At 37.7% G+C, this 24040-nt stretch overlaps 1 protein-coding gene across 4 annotated transcripts in view; it reads right to left on the bottom strand.

Moving 5' to 3' along the window:
• Positions 1-24040, bottom strand: part of LOC121327033 (carboxyl-terminal PDZ ligand of neuronal nitric oxide synthase protein-like) — a 114373-nt gene that overhangs the window by 9621 nt on the left and 80712 nt on the right. For 2 of the 4 annotated variants that reach the window (XM_041270803.1, XM_041270805.1), the window contains exons 6-10: positions 19506-19647; positions 19169-19326; positions 8940-9101; positions 5935-6100; positions 4410-4559 (exon numbers count right to left, since the gene is read on the bottom strand). In XM_041270803.1, coding sequence (XP_041126737.1) covers positions 4410-4559; positions 5935-6100; positions 8940-9101; positions 19169-19326; positions 19506-19647 — 778 coding nt within the window. Of the gene's footprint in view, positions 1-2544; positions 4560-5934; positions 6101-8939; positions 9102-19168; positions 19327-19505; positions 19648-24040 lie in introns of those variants that run through there. The other 2 variants (XM_041270806.1, XM_041270807.1) reach the window with 1 other exon arrangement.

The following is a 24040-nucleotide window of genomic DNA, read 5'->3' as shown; positions in this document are numbered from 1 at the left end:
TATTTGCTACAGATAATGAAAGTTCAGAACACGGATACAAGCACTGGCACCATAGAGGAACACAATTCTGACTGAGATTGTGGGGAAGAAAAGGCAGCATTGAATTTTTAGTCTCCCTACTGAGTAGGCTATAGCAGTGTTTACAACTTGTTACATTAGTACACTAATTGACAGACACATTTCAATAACATAAGCAATTGTAAAACTTCCACAGAATCACTTACATATTGAACGATAAGTACAAGAAAACATACATTAGAAGAGGTGTCTTCAAAGGAAAAGCTGTCTGTGGATGGTGGGGTGAATTATAAATCCACGCACTTAACAATTTGGCACTAAAAATAGAAATCTATGGGATTGCACCATGACAATACAGTAAAAAAGTACAGTTGGTATTTTTCACATTGTTAATATTTCTAGCTTTTAATTCACATTGTTTTGTTAAGGATTTGGTCACTGGGACAGGGCTGCTGCCATGTGGAAATCAAAAGCACATTTTGAATGAGAGTTCCTTTCTTTAAAGGATTTGGGAATATCAGTGAAATTTTCTACCTACACTCCCATAATTACGAAAGCTGAATGTCTGATAGCATGTACCGGGCTGCTTTAGCTTATACGCTCTTTTTTTTTTTTTTTTTTTTTTAAACAAGCAAAATAAGCATATACTTTGCCAGTACTTGGATTGAACTGTTTAACAGCAAATAATGGTCAGTCTCCGAGGACTACACTGTAGAAGTCACAATGGGAAGCTGATTTGTAGGTTGTCTATGGTTGCTAAGTACTGCAGAGGTATATATATATATAGATACAGATATCTATATATATATAGATATATATATATATATATAGTACTAGTCAAAAGTTTGAGTACACTTGCTGGAAACTCGTTTTTTTTTCATAATTGACAATTTTTTACGTACAGTAGTATATGTTTCTGTAAATACTTGGAAATGAAAACACATGTTACAATATACAAAACAAAACATAAGGAGTATCAAAGCAATGTTCAAGAAAATCTTGGATGCCTCAAAATAGCCACCCTTTGCCTTAATAACAGCTTCACAAACACGAGGTTAACAAGTGTTCGACATGTGTTCCCAGCTCTTCTGCAGCAATTCCCAGAGATGTAGGTCACTTGTGGGTAGCTTTGCTTTGACTCTTCTGTCCAGTTCGTCCCATACAAGTTCTATGGGATTGAGGTCTGGAGACTGGGCAGGCCAGATCATTAGATTGAGTTGTCCTTCACTTTCCTTCTTCGCCAGACAGTTCTTGCACAATTTTGAGGTGTGTTTTGGGTCATTATCTTGCTGAACAATGAAGGACTGCCCAACTAGCCGTAATGGAATGGCATGCCTCTGAAGTATGCTATGATAGCCATGCTGGTTGAGCTTGCCATGGACTTGGTAAAGATCACCAACTCTGTCCCCAGCAAAGCAACCCCAGACCATGACACTGCCTCCTCCATGCTTGACAGTGGGAACCACACATGCAGAACTCATGCGCTCACCCTCTTTGCGTCTTACAAATACTCTGTGGTTGGACCCAAATATTTCAAATTTTGACTCATCGGTCCATAAGACAGACTTCCACTCCTCAAATGTCCAGTTTCTGTGTTTTTTGGCCCAGGCAAGTCTCTTCCTCTAATTCTGCACTCTTAACAATGGTTTCTTTGCAGCAATTCTTCCAGTTAGGCCAGCTTCACGAAATCTCCTCTGAACAGTTGATGTTGAAACTGTACTGTAGCATTTAGCTGAGCTTGTATTTCAGGGGCAGATAATCGCCGGTTTCACAGACTTGTGACTCGAACGAACTTGTTCTCTGATTCTGAGCTCACCCTTGGCTTGCCTGACCTTGTTCAGTCCTCATGAGTGCCAGTTTCTTCAAATCGTTTGATGGTCTTGGCCACAGCAGTTACAGACACTTGCAAAGTTCTTGCAATTTGTCTTAAAGATTGACCTTCATTTCTTAATTCTTTTTTCTTTGCTTAACTGAGCATATTTGGTACACTACCTATATTTATAGTAATCATGGACACTCACCTGTTAACAATAATTGGTGACAAAAAGTTAATTAGGTAACATGCTAGTTAACTCAGAGAATATCTAACAAAGACACTTTTATACTTAGGCCAGTGTTCTAACACAGTGTTATACATATTTTAGACTTTTAACTGACTTGGGCTTTAGACTGAAATCCCCTTGTTTTGGGTGACCATTTCATTGAAATTAACAAGATTTACATTTTCATTTAAAAATTAATTTTTGAATGCAATTCACTTATGATTATCAGATTATATAAGCACCATATCATATAATGAAACATTAAGTGTTTATAGAAAAGTTTACAGTTAAAAGCATAGATAATCATGAAAAACCTGGTTTCAAGCAGGTGTACTCAAACTTTTGACTGGTACTGTATATATATATATATATATATATATATATATATATATATATATATATATATATATATATATATATATATATATTATATAAATCTATATATTAATACACGTCATGGGACCCGGGAGACCTTACACCCACACCCAGTCTAAAATATCTGAAATCAATGGCCACAACAAGAGCCTTTTAGTCTTGCAGCATCACCTCTATTCTAAGCCCTGCTCAGACAATTCTAGGAGACCCTCTCATTGTTACATAAACAATTTGAAGAGTTTAATTTATACTAATTCATGATCAGGAGCTATTGTTTATACTATTAATTTTAAATAACAATCCACCTGCCGAATTGCTTTACTCCAGTATTAAATGTCCTGACATTATTGCAATAAGTAGAGTACTGTGAAGAGCCCATTTAACAGTAAGAGTGATAACTAATTATATTACTGTTATAATTCACCTCAGCAGCAGGTGACTTCCTTGAAAATAATTATTCTACTTCACTATCCACAGTGTATCCCGCAGAGTAGTCCACGTTGCAATATTAGTTATACTTTAGATTAATGCGTAGAGACTCATTAACCTTCCAACATTCACATCGTAAATTCAACTGAAATCATTCCCTTACTTACTGAAACATCCTGTTACAGCCTTCTTGTCTACTGTGGTGTTTTTATACCCCTAACACACAGTGTTAAAATAGCAATCACTCTCAGGCTAAGTAGATTCTGAGCTAGAAAGGGACTCCTCATAAATACATAAAGTATAGTGGTATTGACATACAACTCATTAGATCTAGCTTGCTTTGACATTTATTCCATACCCATTTCTATTTATTTCCAGGTTTAAATAGACAGTCTGTCCCTTTGTGGCTTAATTTGAATGATCCAGTGCTGCCACTTGTGCTCAGCTAAACTGGATGTTACTAATGTGTGAGATGTGCAGGTCAACACCCTGCACAAGTTTAAATCAGCCAATGAGATTTAAAGCAACAAAAAAATAAAACTTGCATTTTAACAGATTTTAACACATGAAAATTATTTCCCAGGTACTGAGATTTCTCAGTATTGGCTGCTATGACTATACTAAATAAATAAATAAATAAATAAACTTCAGCTTCTCGTTGTCAATATGGTCAAGGCATTTTCACCTGTGTATCCGATGCATGGTATGTTACATGTAAGCATCTGAACAGATCTTATAGCACAACACCTATGGCACTGTTATACAAACAACACTCTCTGATTTACCCCAAGATCATCAAGAGTCAAAGACTCTTATCATGGAGGTTTTGTCTACCAACGAACACCACTGAAATTGAGACAAATGGCATGTTCTTAAAAATCCCAGCGCTAGTAAACGAAACCTCAAAGTGACCCCTTGAACAAACAACTATAAATGTGGATTTTACACCGTGCTACTGGAGTCACCATCTGTTCCTATGATTTAGTGCTTGAAACATGCATGCACGACCACCAAAATATTTTCCACCCTAACATCTACACATCTGGCTTACACTGTGCAAGCGTAATGGCGTAGTCTTCCGGAAACAGGCGCTCCTAGTGTTATGCCTGGAATGTGCAGACTGAAGCAACAGCAGTAACATAGTGCAGGTGGTGACTGGGGTGACATTTCACACTTTAAAACACATTGTTTGAGTAGCCAGCTGGACTATTGCTAAAGCTGACCAAAAGGGAACATTTACACCAGGGATCTAGATCTAGACAGCAATCTCATCATCCAGGCAGTCTGGCGGGCACTCTTTGTACAGCACATTGAAGAGCCGCAGCGAGCTGTCGTCATGACCCCAGCTGTCCAGCTCATCACTTTCGTCTGTGTTTGACGAGTACTCCGAGGCGATCCCCGACTCACGGAACTTGAGGAACTCCAGGCTGCCCAGGAACTCGTCCCGGGACGACACAGGAGGTTGCTGCTCAGGGCCTTTTCCTTGCTGTGGTGGGCCGGGGAGGAAGCGGAAGCACTCTAGTTTTACCAGGCAATTGTCCCTACCTAAGGGGCTGCCCAGCGGCATTGAGAGCTGTGTCCCATCACTGAGCTGTGGCAGGGTGACGTCCTCTGACTTCGGGGTGGTTGGGTCGCACAGCACGGGCGGCACGTTTGCACGGAACGTGATCTCTAGTAAGCTGTCCTGAGAGCCCACTGGGATGAAAGAATTGAAATACAAAGTTAATCAACAAAATTACTTGCAAAAACACTTATTAATTAAGGCCTTCACTATAACGTTACTTTTTTACCTAGATTTTGTAACATTAAAAACTGTTATTCTCTCTCTCTCTCTATACTACAGATATGATCTATCTATCTATATTATATATATAACTATATATATATATATATGATATAGATATATATATATATATATAGATATATAGATATATATATATCTATCCATATCTATTCTATATCTATATATATATAAGAGGTTGGCACGGGTAGAAAATCTGGAACCAGATACCAGTCATGAAAAATACCCGGGTACCTGGATCTTTTTCAGGTAATGATTAAATAAATAAATAAATAAATAAATACAAAATTTAAAAAAAGAACACATATTAATGTTTTAAGTGCATGATACATATTTAAATAGTTTGGGCCAGTTTAGGCTTTCCAACTCACAATCCAATGCATTCTGGTAAGGGTAGTCCTGCTTCTCTCAAAGGAAAGAATGGTACCTGAGACAGGTATAAACATACCAGAAAGCATTTGGTTGCGAGTTGAAAAGCATGAACTGTCCAGGTGAGCACAGAACCATATGATCACCTTTATTCCCTTCAGATCTGTAGACTTATGTAATCTTATTCAGAACTGGAAACATCAAAATAACAATAACAACAATAACAATACAATAAAATACCTTCATTGCTCATTTCTTTTAAAGACGTCGACATATCTGAATTTTTTTCATCGCGGTATTTTCTTTTGAAACCTCTCCAAACACATGAAAATAAGTTATTTTCCTCATCTTGGTTTGACAGAAATTGGAGGGGTAGGATTTGTAGTTTTTAATGTGTGATTAACAGTGTGCAGTGGACACGAAAAAACTACATTCGCGGAGAACGTTTATGTTTTTTTTTTTTTTTATAGTCAACCTTTAGGAGTTTCTAGTGGCACACGTGCACCTAAATTAAAATGTACATTTGCACAAGCACATTTTTAGTCTCACATGCGACCAAATTTGTCGCACTGCAGAGCCCTGTTATGTTGTTTTCTTTCCAATTTAGTTCCTGAGAAGAACAGTCACCGCAGTTATTATTATTGAGGTGTACTTGCCGCTCGCTGGGTATTATTGTTTTCTGTAAAACATTGATATCCTGTTAATTAAGAAAAGGCTTAATGCAAAATCTTGTTTTAACATTGTCTTTATTACAGCAGCCAGAGACACGCGCTTACAACTGTATTGTCATATTTTCTATTAATAAATCGAAACCCACATAGTAAAAAGAGACCCGGGTAGAATATATAATTACATTGCAGTACAGTTATGGATATCACATCCGTTGGGGAATCCACTCACTTGAGTCATGTCCAGAGAATTTCAGCTCCAGCTCCTGCACCTGCTTCACCAGCAGCGAGATGTGCTGCAACATATCCTTGTTTTGCAGCAGGAGCTGGTGGACCCTGGCCTGGGCCTCGATTCTGGCAGCCACCTCTGCAGACAGCTGGTCTTTCAACAGATGAACCTTCACAGAGAGGGAGGGAAGTTAACATCTTCCGCACTCCAGTGAAGATGGATACAATTTAAAATAAATAAAAACAGCATTTTCCCTCCAATAGTAAATATGGTGATTTTGTTTCCTAAAACCCTTATTTATTGACTAATTGTCACTCCATTGGCACCTTAACAATTGAGATTTCAATTAGTTCTCATTAGCACCAAGCCATTTGCTGAACTACAGTACATGTCTCGGTTAAAAGACTTCACTGCAGGCAAGAAGCTGTGATCACTGAAAGAAAACGTTTCCCTTTTCTTGGCAACAGCAGCCCTGCTTGATCAATACAGATTAACCCATGAGGTAGCTGCATTAAGGGAAATGTGGCAGGATTTTACTTAGAGATTGAATGAAATCCTAAAACAGACACTTAAGAAGGAGACAAACTGAATTCAAACTAAGTCAGCTTGGTCTGAAATAAAACCATTTTTTGTGTTTTTTATTTATTTACTTATTTTTTAACCTTCAATTATCAAATGCTCAGTAAGACTTGTGTTAATGCCAGACTATCCTTTTAAAGCACCTAGAAACAGATTTTGCCCAATCCATGCTGAATGAATTTGTTATTCCATTCAAAGTCTTCCTGTTTTCCAGATATAAAAAAGGTAGACTCAAGATCCATATTTCGCTGACACAACTGAAGTTGTTTTAATGGAAAAGTACAAAGGAAGAGAAGTAACCTTTCAGTGAAAAATGTAGGTACCTGTTTGTCTATCAGGACTTGTAGGTGCATACAGTTATACAGTGTTGTTATACAGTTATACAGCTGTGCCGGGATTGCTAATCATTCAATCTGGCCCTGGCACAGTCTGCATGTGACGTGATTGTGACTTCCCCGTGCCCACATACCAACATACATTTTAAATCACCCATGCTACATAACCCACACTATACCAAGTAACCCAAAATACACATAGGGGCGGGGGTTACCATGTCACAAAGTCCACTGCACAATAAAGATGATCAACAACAATGACATTTAACTGAGCAAAAAAATAAAAACCGTAGGCAACAACACTAGTTAATAACACAGCTGTGTACCACAGTGAACACAACCTAAGCCTTTACAGAGTCTACAAATTCCAGGGAACAGAAATGAAACAATAGAAGTACTCTCAATTTCTCTCATTCTTTTTTAATGCTTCTTTAAGGGTACCAAGTTCAGGACCCGGAGTCCATTACTTCTCCACTTAAAAAGTTTAATGAATGAATGACTTTCAGCTTCTTCCTTCTTCTTTGCTAACAAATCTGGGAAATTCAACATTTAATAGTTACGACTGAGTAGTTCTGCCCTCACAAGACAATCTTTCCTTAATGTAGATAATGCAGTTATCCAATTCATATTCCAACACAACACTGACCCAGTTTTATTATAAAGTTGGTGATTAAGGAAGATTTTAATATAAGATGTCATAAACTCTTAGAATGTAGACTTTGAAAATAGACTTCACAGGCATGTGTTTTGAACCAGTGGGCATTATTACAGTCTGCTGCTCACTACTGACAAGTAAGACTACACATACAGTAATGACACACTTAAGCAATATCATGTGACCAGGCAGTCTCCTGTGATCAGTGGGGCCATCACTTACTTCCGCTGGAACAAGCCGGCACAGACTTAACTGTGCCTTACATAATCATTTTAGGCAAATAAATTAACTCTCACTGAATGAACGTGGGTTTGTCTCAAGAATGTAGTAAAACACATAGCACTGGCTGACGCAGGAAGAATTTAAATCACGGCACCAAGGTCATATAATGTTTCACGTTCATTGTTCTAGCCATCAATGTGATGCTACATCGTGCGTGGACATTTTTGAAAAACCCACACCTTCAGGGTACCTAAAATCCCCAACAATTTTAAACACTAAACAAACTGCAGTTTCATTTACAGCTGGAATTTTTAAAATATATTTTCTATTTGAAAACATTAGCATTTTACTGGAATTGGTCCTCAGCTACCATTTAAGAGTGTACCCTGAATAAATGGAATTACTCATTAAAAAGGTATGCAAAGTTATTCTCAGCAGGGACCTATTGAAACAACCATTCTTTCTCTACATAAATGCGTTCCCTGAATTAAATAACAGTATTAAATTAGCCATTTCAAAAAACAACCCTTTAAGCATCTTGAATTTACATAACGGATTTAAATAGGTCCAGCAAGCTCCACTCATTAATCAAGGACTGAAATCTAAGCAGGTGTGATGACACAGAAGCAGTGTGTTTGACTCAATTGTGAGGACACCTATATCTCACCTCTACAGATTTACTCTGCTGTCCTAAAACAGTTTGTATTTACAAACTTACACTTTAACTTTCACTAATGCGCTGTTTAATGGTCAAAATCACCTTAGTCTGAAGCAGCCAAGGGTACGTTCAGTTTAACTATCTAAAACCAACAGGTGCCAATACTGATGGGGCCAAAAGTGGAATGATTTGGTAAACAGCAATATTTCTTTTTCTACCCTGCATTTGCATTGAGTCCCAGGGCAAAACGTGCTTGATAAGTTATGCAAATACAGCAACTTCTTAAGCCTTTCAAACTACCACCAGCTGAGGCAAAAACAAAACAATAAAACAACTAAACAAAAACAATTATTTATATAATCCATACAACGTAACAATCTACTTTGATTACCAAGACATTCCTGCCTCTGGAGATCATGAGTATGGACTACTAACTCATTACAACTGTACTTAGGGATAGAAGAATTATACACTTGGAACTGATTGAACTAAATGGTAAAGTCAATACTCTTATTGGGATTCTACCATGTATTACAATTATTACTGGCTTCATGCTTACCTGAGCCACAGATACTTGTGTCTGCTGTTGCTGCTGCTGCAGTTGTTGCTGGAGGAGCTGAATTTGGTGGTGTACCGAGAGGGGAGTTCCTGCAGGAAGTTGGCTTGACGATGGGGGCAGCAGCATCTTGGGAGTCGCCAGCATTATGTTCTCTTCTGAGATCTGAAAATGTAGAACAAGGTAAATTATTTCCCATTAACATTCAGCACTGCTTGTCAGATACACCTGCAGAGGAATTTTTGTTAATTAGCAGTGAGACTGGACTGAGCAGCTGTGCGTGGCCCAGGGACTGCAATCTTTTTTTAGCAATAATGAAAGTATCAAGAAGATTACTTACTTTGGCCTTGGGAAGGACAATTAACTTGGAACCCCAGGATTTATACATTTGTGGGCTACAGTGAATTAACTACATTGTGTGAGGAAGTTTAACAATTTTCCATCTTCATGAGTAAAGAGAAGTCTACATAAATGCTTATATGTTTATTTGCGTACAATATATACAAGAAGAAAACATGCCAATTCCTTTCTACTTAACATTTAAATAGCAAATGTCCACTTATTATTTAAACTGCAAAAGCAGAATCTTCAGAACGACAGCGCCCACATCTTGCCCAAAGACACACTTTGCTGGACACTTGAAGGGTACTCAAAGGTCTGCAATGTTAGGTTGCACAGCCAGTGGGGGGTATGTTTGAAGGGCAGCTCAGAAAGACACTGCATGTGCTATCCCTGCTCTGGGGATGAGTATCATCACGATTAAAAAACGTCTTTAGTCTACAGACTGGGATATTTATTTTCACTAGTTTAGCTCTTAAGGTTGTGGCCTGAGACTGCTAGGCAGATTGATATCTAAAGTTCAGAGATCAAAAAATAAACTGCAAGAAAAATTCATGGGTCGCTTGACAGTGACAAATTAGTAATAGTCTTCCTTGGTGTGAGTGAAAAATATGGTAATATACAGAGCCCTGAACTGAACATCCAATACATCTTGTGAAAGTAAATATACTGGATTTATTTATTTATTTACCAGTGGTTAAGTGCGACGTGTAATAATAGACCTGTGCTGTTTTTATTCATCTCTGTATATTCATGTGTGTGTGTACAGGCATCAGGACCATCTCTTCCAGGCCACTGAAGTTCAATATATAACACAAATAAGAATACTAATAATAGTAATGTCTTTAATCTTAATCTTCTGTAATAGGACATTTTTTACATTTTAATTAAGTATATATGCAAGAAACATGTACTCCAAAGAGGGGAAAATATCAGATCAAGAACAAATATCAAAGGATACCACCCAATATGCATTCACATTTCCTTCTGAAAATGCTTAAGAACTTTAAACTTAAATAATTTAAAATCTAGTAATATTTACTTACAGGCTAGTATTCCGTTTACTGCTTCAGTCAAAATGTAGGCTACTGACTAACTATTTATTAATTTAAGCTGTACTGCCTAACATTAATAATCTAATGGGAATAGTTACCAAATTTTGCCATTTCTCATTGCATAAGTAAAATATTTGCAGGCTTTTAACTGGTCGGTTTTTATGGATATAGATTTTGACACAAATAACTATGTATTCGAATGCTGTATCATCCAGTTGGGGGCGCTCTGGAGTATGGCAATTCGTGGACAGTGGGACTCACCAGATTAAAAAACAAAACAATAATGACAGCAACTGAATAATAGTTAAAACCTCAGATTTACAAAGGATTAATTAACTTTCCTATATGATTTAGTTTCAGAAATGCAGAATTGATGTAATCCTTCACGGCATGCATAACTAGTCACTAACATTTGTTACAGCCTATTTAGTTAATAGATGTGTGGGTCATTGTTTTCGTCTTTGAAATTGCTGGTTTCACAGGATTTTTAAAATAGTTGCTTTCCAGGAACTATAAAAATCGCAGGATTCCGCAGCATGAACAGGTGATCTGCCACAACAGAAGCATCATCTGGGGGCATTCTAATCTGTTTGGGATTGGTTTGTTTGAACAACATAATGAAGGCCACACCATAGTCATCTAAATTGACAGCTACAAAGATGAAAAACCAAGAGGTTAAGCAGGAAAGCAGCCTCTACACACCATTGTGAGCCATTCCGGGTTTTAATGGGAGCTTTCCTCCTGTACTTAATGAAGCGCATTACTAAAATCGCAATAAAATGCAGAATGGCTTAAACTGCTATACAAGTTAAGGTATATTCCTTCTGGCTTACTCCACAACAACAAGACTGTCACAAAAAGAGTGTATGTTACTGTACATAGTTAAAATTAACTTCTTATGCAGTTCAGTGTCTCCCAGTAGTCATGGGCATAAACCAGTTTTTTTTTAAGTCATGGGCATATACCAGTTTTCCCACCAAGACCGACTATCCACTGCCTACTCTATCCAGAAGAGGTTCATCGGGCTGCTCTCCAGGTGGCCTTCAGCCAGCCTCATAGCACTCATCTCAAACCTGTTTCTTAACAGTAGCTAACCTCGGGCAAATTCTGATATAGTATACTGATATGAAAATTCCAACAGAATCCATATCTATACTTTGCTGGTAAATTTAGCTAAACAAAACATATGAATTGAACCTCAAAATGTAGCTGTTGACAGAAAAAAAATGATGCAGATGGAATTTAAAAATAAATAAAAAATAGTGGTGTCAAGGATTTTTAAACCACAGAAAAATAACAATGATCCTATACAGTCCATGTTCTTGTAATGAACCAAACTTTCACTTAAGACTGGAGCTTCACACAAATTCATTTTAAACAGAGGACACCTGTGCGTTATTAAAGAGCTGTCGATTCATGTGCTATTCTCCCAACTTGTTTTTTCACTGAATAACACTTTCAGTGTCATTTAAGAAAAAACAAAGAATCTTTTCACACATTGCTTCAGTTGTCCATAATACTATTCTTACATAATTCCTTGAAGATACATTTAAATTTTTATATATGGGGATAATTACTTTTATGTTACAGCTTTAAGGCTACTTTAACAACAAGATGACTAAACAGACACTATTTTTATGTTGATAAAGTATGTGGAGGACAAAGAATATGTGTATTCATCTCACAATCTCTGTGGTTTTCAAGGACTTAAATATACTATAAGTACACATAAGTATGCAGAGGGTAGATATTGAGCACTGAATTATAACGCGGCCTGTTAAGAGCCTAAATCACACAGCTTATAATTTAATTTCCTCCTGGAATATTTATCAAAGTTAATTTCTTCCTGGAATACTCGTCACACAAGGACTGGACTGCAGGGTATCTACTCAGTCGATCAAAATGCTAAACTCTGCCAGAACCGCACACAGCTGTGTTCAAGCGGGGAAGGGATGCTAATCCTATTCCAAGAACTGCCAAGTAAGCGGTTCACCATCTTGCAATGTGGGGACTAGTGGGCTGTTTGACAGCTCTGCAGAACAAGCCCAGGTGTGCAAGATCTAAAAGCCAAAAAGCACTTTGTACTACAACACAACTTGTACTATATTAAAATGTGTTATTCCCTTGGTTTTACACTGAATTGTACTACGTACAACAGATGTCTTTGTTAAAATGTGGTGGCATCATTTTCTCATGTACCACATGTATGACCATGTTTTAACACTGAATTCACATAGCCCACCCCAATTCATGCATAAATCATAGAGAAACCCCTTCTGTGATAATTTTGTGCATGCTGCGTATTTAACTACAGTTGTGTGGAATCCCTGAACTGTGATATGAAAACATCCTTTTTGCTTATGCCAGGGACAAGACCGTAACAAATGAGAATGTCAGTAGCAGCATAGGGGTTTATGAGTTGTAATAACTGAAGGTGTGACAGGACGTTTCATCTCCCATTTCTCAGTAGCAAAACCATTACAAGTTCTGCTGCGCTATGTAGGAATTCCACACCTTTCAGATTAACAAGTTCTTTTGTATCTACTGCAGCACTGCTAATCAAATGTGCTCCTGATTTTTATATATATATATATATATATATATATATATATATATATATATATATATATATATTTTTTTTTACTGGTGAGTTATTACAGCACAATGAGTTGTTATAGCAACAGGAGGTTATCAATCCATTCCAACAGTCTTCACATGTAATATTCAGAAAGCAAATCCACTGATCTGCAGCTTAATGGTGTTTTAATTTCCCTGTGCCTGGTGGGCACTTAGTCTTTCACCTGTTATGAGTTTGGGGAAAATTAACATAGTTTAATATTATGTCTGAGGAACTGTATGAATATAAATATGAAAATGAATATTAAGTAGAGAGTGTTTAAGACTTAATGACTCACTACTGCATAAAATAATTAACTGTCATCTCTAACGGAAATACAAAAAAGTATTTTATTTTTTACTGAAGAGCCACAGTGGTTTTTATTCCAACCAAAGCAGCTTCCCAGGACACCAAGTTCCTGGCCTAGAAATATTCAAATACTTTTGTATACGACATGACCTTTATTTAGCAGCAAGTTCCTTTTTGGGATTGCTCTCGTTTGTACAGTGCCTTGCGGTGTAAAAGAATGAAAGCCAATCTAAAGCTCGCAATGCACCACCTTGTAATAACTGTATTAAAGCTATCCGATCTACCTGTGGAGTACAGCGATCAGATACGCAAGTTAAAAGTTTTAAAATCATTTCTTTAATGAACAGCAAATAACCTACATGAAGGGGGCTGTCTGTTCCCATTTCACAACATGCTTTGTATGTAGATGAAAGTTCCTAGTTATACTCTAGAGCAGAGGTGTCAAACTCGGGTCTGGGGGGCGGCAGTGTCCTAGCAACTACTTAACTGGTCTAATTATTTGATTAATTGGACAAATGTTCTCTTCTCTCCAGGCCTAAATAAGTTTCATAGCTAGTGTACCTTAAATCAAGTGTATTTTTTAAATCATCAACTGTAAAAGACCTCAAATATATAAAATATGTCAAATAAAAAAATATTGAACAAATACTTTGATCATTTCTGTTAATTGAGAGCTTTAGATGGAATGAAAACCAAAAGACTCTACAGCCCTTGAGGACTCGAGTTTGACACCCTTGCTCTAGAGGGTTGAAAAGACAAGTGGTGAATGCTCATTTAGAACATAAGAAAGTTTACAAACAAGAGGAGGCAATCCAGCCATTCTTGCTTGTTTGGTTGTTAGTAGCTTATTTATCCCAGAATCTCATCAAGCAGCTTCTTGAAGGATCCCAGGGTGTCAGCTTCAACAACATTACTGGGGAGTGCCTCCTATTTTCTGTTTTGAATGCCCCTTTGTCTAATCTCCATTTGTGACCCCTTGTCCTTGTTTCTTTTTTCAGGTCGAAAAAGTCCCCTGGGTAGACATTGTCAATACCTTTTAGAATTTTGAATGCTTGAATCAGGTCGCCACGTAGTCAACCGACCATTTCAACCTAACCTCTCAGACGCTCAATTTCTGCTGGCTATTTCAATAATTTCATATTCAAAAGGCATCAAAACTGAGGAGTCACAGTATATAACCATGCAAAAAGAATAACACTAATCATTTTTTAATCTGACTGTTGCTCTGGAGTGTAAGGAACCAAAGGAATGGAGAAAGTCACCTGTCAGCAATGATCAAGGCAGTCTTAAATTGATATTAATGATATCAAATGGTGTCTGGATTATACTTCTGCCTTTAACTTTTCAGAAAACCAAACTACCGTAATAAATTACTTGCCTTCTAAAATAACTTACTTTTCTGTCTCCGCCAACCTTTTTTTTTTTTTTTTTCACCCAGACACAAAAGGTTTGTGTACAAACGTCTCTGCAAGCGGAAATACGAGTCCATCCTCCATGGGGCTTGTTCCTTCTTACTAAGCATTTCAGCTGGCATTGTTTGTAGAGAGTCGATCTATGCTTGTTTATATATTTAGTACCCTTTTAACTTCCTTGGCAGCATTAATGTGGGCAATTTATCACAAATACAGAGGCATTCAACACAGTGACAATTTATAGTAGACAATGGCTAGACTGATCACATGCTTGGTCCATCTGTCTACTGCTACTTGTATTACTGAGGCTAAAATATATATATTTTTTCTATTACACACGTTGCCAAGTTCACATTACAACAGACTCTTAAAGTAGCTCTACTGGGCCCAATTTATTTTGGTTATAAAGTAGAAATACACTACTATAACCTTGAGTTTTGGTTACTCCAAATATGGAATTCAAGCACTTAAAGGTCAATTTTGATTTGGTACCGCATATTTACAGCATAGTAAGCATCGAAAAGTCAAAGTAAATAATTACACATTTTTTAAAAATTGTATTTACAGAGCAGTGCATTAATAAACCCCAGCAATTTTACCAAAAAAGCACTAACATTTAACCTTCACTGAAGCATGGACAGCTGGAAAATAAGCTTGTTTCAATTAGCCATAAAATTTACTGGCTAACCCCTTTCTGTTATTGCTATATTCCAGTGACACAATGTTCAATATAACTCCCCTTATTTTTTTTTATGAAGTTTATTCAATATTTAATTGAAATTGTTGTCAGGACCCTGTAGAGCAAAGGCATGGCTTTCAATTTTGTCTCAAGTCATTTGTTGTACACACTGGCAAGTCACTTCAGTTTTGTGTTTGGCTGCAAGCTAATACTGTTCCACAGTAAATTCTAAGCAATAGTATGACATCATATTTACTGTTATTTCAGAAGGGACAGATTTTTCTGGCAAGCTAAAGAATATCCTTAAGTTGGTTATAACGCAGTGCTGGTCCGAGCTTACCCTCACCCATACTCACATTATCCTCGCAGGAACACAGAGGATTTTAGAACGCAGGAAACACTTGGTAGTGTTCACAGGTACAAATACTTATTTTGGCACTGTACATAAAATGACTGACATTTACAAGACAAGTTCATGAACAATCTCCCTCCCCAGGAAGACACAGCATTAAATAAGCCCAAGCCCCACCTACTCTTAACAGGATCAGCTAGTCAACAAATAGTTGCACCTGGAATGCTTTTATACAAAATAAACTCAATTATTCACCATTCATTCCATTTACAATAAACATTAATATATTTTCCGTTAAAAACATGTTTCTTCTCCTTTGCACTTTTTTGTTTAACCTGCATGAATATCGTCTTTGTGAAATACTCTTGCTCAACAGCATGCACGATACACAATAAGCCATGGCTATCACCAGTGGAATAACAATCACAATCATAAACGCAGCAACATGCATTTAAAATATTACAGCGAGGGTCTCACCCTCACACTGGTATTTCAGCAATCAGACCAGTTGTCCTCAAGCATTTGAACTCCACTAAAAAGAAAGAAGACAACAAAAAAGCTAGCACTGCAGAGAACTCATAAATGAGTTCCCCAACAAAGCGGTCCTATTAAACAAAATTGTTCCACAAGCCACATTATTGTCAGTTTTGGAATAAGACGATGAAATAATACAAGTCAATAAGTGATTCCCTAATGATTACGTATATTATTAAGTTGGTATAAAAATATTATTATTGATAACCTGTTTTGTTTAGAAATGCAATCTCCAGGGTACTTCTTGGCAACTTTGGATGATGGAATTTCAATGTTCAATTTGTTCCCATTTTCTTTGCGTAAACACTTGAATTCAGACTTCCATGCATGTTTAATAAAGCAAAATGATGTAAAACATTTTTCATGGGTGAGCAACATTCACAAAATGTTAAGAAGCTACTGTAGTAGAACAGAAGGACAACTTGCCAAAATCATGCTTTTCCATGGTGTGATGAACTGTGTTTAAAAGCGCTCTCAAAAAGTAACCTGTAAATCAATTATAGGCGCTACATTAAACCATTTCAGAAAGTACAGTCTAGTCTAGGTCAGAAACACAGCTCCATCTGGAATTCAAAATGTGGCTTGTTATTTCTAAAATCCATTACTTTTGAGAAAAGCTTTTTCTATGGTAATTACCTGGGTCACTGGGGTCCTCAGATGTATTAAAGCAATGACCTTTCGTAAGTTTCAATTAAATCTTCACCTGATGTCAGGGTGGCTAATAATACCACATAACTAATACCTGTGGGGTACAGATAACAATACTGAAATGCAGTTAATCTCTAAATCTCAGCCATACTTCACATATGAAGAACTTCAGAACAACAAAATGAAGACTGAGCTATCCCTTAAAACAATATGAACAATAATGCATCTAGCTTCTATGGAAAGGAGAGCAGTCACATCAGAAGTCTGAACTTCTACAGTAATCTTGCAGCGTGTTCACATGGTACAGTATTGACTTCCCATGCCTCTAACACAGACAGACAGCAATAGATAGCTGCTGTAGGTAGGGGAAGATTCGGTAGCAGAGTAGTTTGTTTTTAATTTTCCAATAAATTTTGTTATTCTGAGATACCTTATCAATTCTTTGCAATTTATTAAACCACTCAGCTGGGGTATCTTGGTTTGGATCTCCTGTCATCAAGTGCATAGAGTGATTTTTTGTTTTTTTAAGGTCAAGTTGAGGGCTGACAGCAAGAGAGAGCTGGTTTTAAGGCATGCTGTCACAAAATGGAATAATACTTTGGGCCTTCTGCACAACTGAATAAAAAACATTCCCAAGAAACTGCCAATGCCACGCAGGCATAACAATGAATGCAAGGATGACTGACATCATAACACATTTCTTGGAAATGGATTTAGAAAAGTAAAAGGTGATGCTCTCTGTAATGCACTCGGTGCCAGTTCAAATCAAAGGACGCGGCACTGATGATAGAATCCATTACTGTTTAAGTAACCTGGCACAATCGTTTGAAAAAGGCAAGAGAAGAAGGAAATCACAGTGTTTTAAATGTTAGATCTTCAGCAGGTCATACTTGTGGAAAAGAATAAAGGGCAGTTCTGTAATGATTCTGGCCAACGTCTTTAATGTTTGTGATGCCATATTCTGCGCGTCGCTGAAATATCTTGATAATAAATACATTTCTTTAGTGCGGTTGATATTTACACACGAAAGAAGCTTAAACAAATCTAAGATGGTGGAAGTACCTGCATATTAATGGATGTGTAATTTAATTCATGTGTCTTTCTTATCGCGTCTTTAAGCATGTATACTCATGGCATAGTATCCAACTCCCCAGCTTAATGAGAAACATGTGTTACTTAGACATGGAATTTGTTTCATGTCTAAGTTATAATACCTTTAGCTTATAAAAGTAGGTAGCCTCAAAAGGGTCTTTGGGGGAGTTTTAGAAAAAAAAAAACAGGTTATAGATAAACTGGCAAAGAATATAACACTCTTCTAACATAATCAACTTTTTTTTATCTCTGGGTTTTGTCCCAACAGTCAGTTCCTGGTGTTAGACCTCATTACCTGCATTCCCTGTGGGAATTTCTAATTAAACTAACAGGAAGACAGCCGCCAAGTTCAAGTGTCAGAATCCTATATTGGATAGCTGACCTGCCAACTCTCATTTTACTGATATATGAAGTATGAACAGGAGCAATAATAATGAAGGCTTATAAATATTGCAGTGCATTAAAATGGCAAATACTATACCTATTTTCCTTTGACTGCTTCTCCTTTTAAAATATCAATAGCTGCTTTACTTTCAAGGAGAAACTCACTGTCATTATGATCTCATTCTCTCAGTGTGTGGGTCTCTGATGCTCAAAAGCAGAGCGTGACTGCTGCCAAAAATCCCGGAGCATGGTGTCCTTATTTAAGGGCACGCACACACGCACGCACACACACACACACAAGAACAGTATTGTTATTAAGATTTTACACTGTGTTCCATCTTGGCCGATTCACTTCTAAAAATAAGATTTAGGACTGCTGTCATAAAAGCACCATCTTGTCTGTCCATGAAAAACTTCATCTAATTCTTTAATGTAATTGGAAACAGTCTGTTTTGATCCAATGCTTCAAGGAGATTCTATTAAATAAGAAGTGTGGGAGAAAAGTGAATCTCAGTGTTCTGCTTGGATTAGGAAAGGTATTATTTAATCATGGGCATTTAAGTAGACAAGACACTTTCTTACTGAACAAGATGGCATTACACTGAAAACAAACTTCTACTTTTCAAGAAGGATTGCAAGAGTAAATGTCCAATAGGTGATCATTAAAATGCACATTTCATGGAAGCTAAAATAATGGATTCAAATCAAACATTAAAACAGGTAAAAACTCCTCCAAATTCTTCACATTACCACCTGTGTCCTCTGCTAATCTTGGTTTGATATCTGTTAAAAGCAGATGAACCCCCATTACCTTCTTCTCGTTACAGGTATCTTGTTCAGTCTTGGCAGTGTCCAGGTCAGTCACCCCGCGATTGAACTCATCGACGGTGCTGTCAGGTAAGGGCACTTCCTCTGCGTCAATGTCGGTCTCTTCTGCGACGGATTTCTCAGCTCCTGTCAGCTGGCGAGCTGAAGGACATATTATGTTACAATAGAAAAAGCAAATGTTACAGGAGAGTAACAGCAACAAGATGCCCTAAGGGGAGGGTGATTTTCTTAAATTAATAGAGTCCTGTCTGTACCTATAGCATAGCCTTTCCAAAGGTTTCTATCTAAATGAATAAAGACATGACTGGGCCTGTCGGTACCTGGAACCCCTGAGTCAACGCTGTTCTTTTCACTGTCCCCATCTTCCTGCCCATCGGCGTTCTGCTGCGTGTGCTGCAGACTGAGTTTGTGACAGACCTCAAACGCCTGCCCCACCGTTCTCACAATCCTCATGGCTTGACTCTAGGGAGAGAAAGGGAAATACATAAGCATTAAGAAGTGCTGGACCTCTACCCTCAACTAGTACCTAATTAGCAGAGATAATATGATCTATTTTAAACCACAAGCGCTGGAGGACCATGGATGTTTATGAACTGTGTAAGCATTCTTCTGTAGAACAGGAACTTCATGCATGGGCTGCCAAGTGACTTGTAAAATAATATAAGCAAAATTATTTATGTTCTCCTTGATTGATTTTACCACCTTTTGGATTTTAGAATTGGCAGATTACAGCTGAAATACACTGCAGTTAAAGGGAGTCTCTTCTCTAACCTCTAAGCATCAACCGATCTCTTGGCCCTCACTATGGTTAGCCTTTCCTTAGTTAAATATCACATTTCTAAATTGCTAACATTTGTTCTCAAAAAAACCCTTAAAGTCTCACCTTCCTGTCGCTTTACTGTGTCATTAATTTGCACTCATGGCTATGCTTCTCATGGCTAAGTCAACAAAATGCTTCTCATGTCATTACTAACCAATTTGACACGATTCATTAATTCATATAAAAGAGCATAATCACAAACAGTTGCTAATTAATTTCAGCTGCATGATTGCTATCTGATTCTTTAGAGCGGAGAAGGGAAGCCCTGCAGCAAACACAGAAGGTTTGTGAGAACCGGGATTGTGACACTGAACTGAAGAACAACATTGTTGAAATCACTGCACTGTAATTATAGTAGTCGTCATCCACACTGGTACAAACAACATTGGAAGACACAGATCAAGATCCCTGCAAAACAAATTTAGAGAGCTCAGAAGGAAATTAAAAGACAAGACCAAAACTATGGTATTTTCTGGGATATTGCCGGCACCTTGCAAAGGATCATACGGACAGCTGGAAATAAATAATCTAAATGCATGACTGAAATCGTGGTGTACACAGCAAGGATTCACCTTCCATGAACATTGGACCACATTCTACAACAAGGACTATCTATACAGGCGGGACAGACTGCACTTAAATAAAAAGGGAACCAATCTACTCAGAAAAAGAATACTCAAGGAGGTTCAGAAGCATTTAAACTAGAAAGGAAGGGGCGAAATCAACAAAAAAAAACAGAAGGGAGACTGCATCAAAACAAGGGTTATCAACAAAAACAACACAGGTAAGACGGCCATTAAATGTATCTATCTAAATGCTAGAAGTATCAGAAATAAAATGTTAGAACTTCAAGCTACTGCACTAACAAGTAACTACGATGTGATAGATGTTACAAAACTTGGTTAAACAAGAGTGATGGAGACAAATATAATATTAGTGGGTATACAGTGTATGGGAAAGACAAAAGAGGCAGAGGGGTAGCGCTATACATCAAAACCCAGGTGCTAAATCTGGAAAACAATGCAGAATCAACATGGGTCAGAATAATGGACAGAAACTCAAAGGGCATAATAATAGGGGTAAGCTATAGTCTGCCAAATTCAGACACTGAGCAAAATAATCTCTTATAAAATGATATTAGAATTGTGTGTATCAAAGGAGAAGCCATACTAATGGGGGATTTCAACTTCCTCCATATACATTGGGAAAACCCGGTGGGGAGCATGACAGGTGAAATTAAAATGGTAGAAATGATAAATGACTGCTTCCTAACACAATTTGTTAATGCACTGACTAGAGGGGGGGCACACCTCGATTTAGTCTTTTTAAATAACAAAGACAGAATAACTAAAACAGAGGTTAGAGAACCACTGGCAAACTAAGATCACAACATGGTTTATTTAGATTTCCAGAAAGCTTTCGAGAAAGTCCCACGTAGATTAATTCTCAAAACTGAATGCAGTAGGGATTCAAGGAAATGTATACATGTGGATTAGGGAGTGGTTAACATGTAGAAAACAGAAAGTACTGATTAGAGGAGAAGCACCAAAATAGAGTGAGATAAAAATGAGTGGAGTACCACAGGGATCAGTATTAGGCCCTTTGCTCTTCCTAATCTACACTACTGACTTAGATTCTGGTATAGTAGGCAAACGTGTTAAATTTGCAAATGACACAAACATAGGAAAAGTGGCATACATCGTTGCAGGAGCAAAGGTCATTCAAAATGATCTAGACAACATTCAGAACTGGGCAGACACTTCGCAAATTACAGAGAAAAGTGTAAGCTATTGCACAAAGGCAGTAAAATATGTACATTATAAATACCATATGGGAGTTACTGATATTGAAGAAGGAACCTATGAAAAAGACCTAGGAGTTTATGTTGGCTCAGAAATGTCTTCATCTAATGGGGGGACCTCGCTACAAAAACGATATTACTGCTCTAGAAAGAGTGCAAAGAAGAGTCAACAGAATTATCCCATGTTTAAAAGGCATGTCATATGCAGACAGGCTAAAAAAATGTTATCTATTCAGTCTTGAACAAAGAAGACTGCGGCGAACTGATTCAAGAATTCAAATTTCTAAAAAGTATTGACAGTGTTGACCCAAGGGACTTTTTCAACCTGAAAAAAGGACCAGGGGTCATAAATGGAGATTAAATAAAGAGGCATTCAGAACAGAAAACAGGAGGCAGTTTTTTACATAGAGAATTGTGGGAGTCTGGAACCAACTTGCCAGTAATGTTGTTGAAGCTGACACCCTGGGATCCTTCTTGATGAGATTCCAAGATCAATAAGCTACTAACGACCAAGCGAGCAAGTTGGGCCAAATGGCCTCCTCTCATTTGTAAACTTTCTTATGTTCTTGCTTATATTCTAACTGATTGGTCAATGTGCAATCCATAGTCTCTAGCAATTGATACAGGAAGATGATGACTGAAGATCGATGTGACTCCAGAAAGGCGCCAATCAATATGGATAATAACCCAACCACTAAATGCAGGTAAGTGAGCTATAGTGTGGTCACTTTATTTACAACAAAGTGTTTCCCTATAATCAAATATTTTTTCTGTCTTACAAAACTGTATAATGCAGACCAAAAACACTCTACTCACAAACAAAGCCTTACAACAACAGTGTGCATACAGTGCCTATAGAAAGTCTACACCCCCTTTTTCACATTTTGTTGTGTCAGTGCCTCAGAGTATCATGTATTTAAATGATGATTTTTTTTCCACTTATCTACACACCATATTCCACACTGTTAAGGGAAAAAAGTTTTTACTGAGAAAAAATTATATATTAAAAATACAAAACTGAAAGATCATAAAGTCTCCACCCCCTGAGTTAATACTTGGTGGAAGCATCTTTGGCAGCAATTACAGCTGGAGTCTGTTGGGATAGGTCTCTACCAACTTTGCACACCTAGATTTGGCAATATTTGACCATTCTTCTTTACAAAACTGTTCTAGCTCTGTCAAGTTACTTGGGGAGCATTGATGGACAGCAATCTTCAAGTCATGCTATTTTTGACTGGATTTAGGTCGGGGCTCTGACTGAGCCGATCACGGATATTTACCTTTTTGTTCCTTAGCCACTCCAGTGCAGCTTTGGCTGTGTGCTTTGGGTCGTTGTCATGCTGGAAGGTGAACTTCTGTCCCAGTTTCAGCTTTCTTGTAGAGGGCAGCAGGTTTTCCTCAAGGACTACTCTGTACTTTGCTCCATTCATTTTCACAACCTGACAAGTGCCCCAATCCCTGCCGATGAGAAACATCCCCATAACATGATGGTGCCACCACCATGCTTCACAGTAGGGATTGTGTTCTTTGGGTTTGCGCCAAACATAACGCTTTGCATTTAGGCCAAAAAGTTCCATTTTAGTTTCGTCAGACCACAAAACTTTTTGCCACATGGCTACAGAACCTCCTGAGTGTTTTTTTTTTTTTTTTTTTGCATACTTCAAAACGGGATTCAAGATGGGCTTTCTTGAGTAGTGGCTTCCTTCTTGCCACCCTACTAGATCAGACCAGATTTGTGGAGTGCTTGGGATATTGTTGTCACATGCACACTTTGACCACCTACTCCCAAAAAGAAAAAGAAAGATCGTGAAACAGCCATGTAAAAGCCTGTAGCTCTTGTAAAGTTGCCATTGGCCTCTTGGTAGCCTCTCTGATCAGTCTCCTTCTTGCTCAGTCACTCAGTTCGGAGGGAAGGCCTGATCTAGGCAGGGTCTTGGTGGTGCCATACACCTTCCACTTCTTAATAATCATCTTGACTGTGCTCCAAGGGATATTCAAGGCCTTTGACATTGTTTAATCCCCATCCCCTGATCTGTGTCTTTCAACAACTTTGTCCTGGATTTCTTTTCAAAGCGCCTTGGTGCTCATGGTTGAGTCTTTGCTTTGAAAATCACTACCCAGCAGAGCGAACCTACAGGAACTGCAGAATTTATCCTGAAATCACGTGAATCACTACAATTTAACACAGGTGGAGGCCACTTAACTTGGTGTGTGATTTTGAAGGTGATTGGTTA

The sequence above is a fragment of the Polyodon spathula genome, chromosome 14 (genome assembly GCF_017654505.1).
Source record: "Polyodon spathula isolate WHYD16114869_AA chromosome 14, ASM1765450v1, whole genome shotgun sequence".
NCBI classification, from domain to species: domain Eukaryota; kingdom Metazoa; phylum Chordata; class Actinopteri; order Acipenseriformes; family Polyodontidae; genus Polyodon; species Polyodon spathula.
The sequence above is the reverse complement of the archived record's forward strand: the minus strand, read 5'-3'. Positions and strand labels throughout refer to the sequence as shown.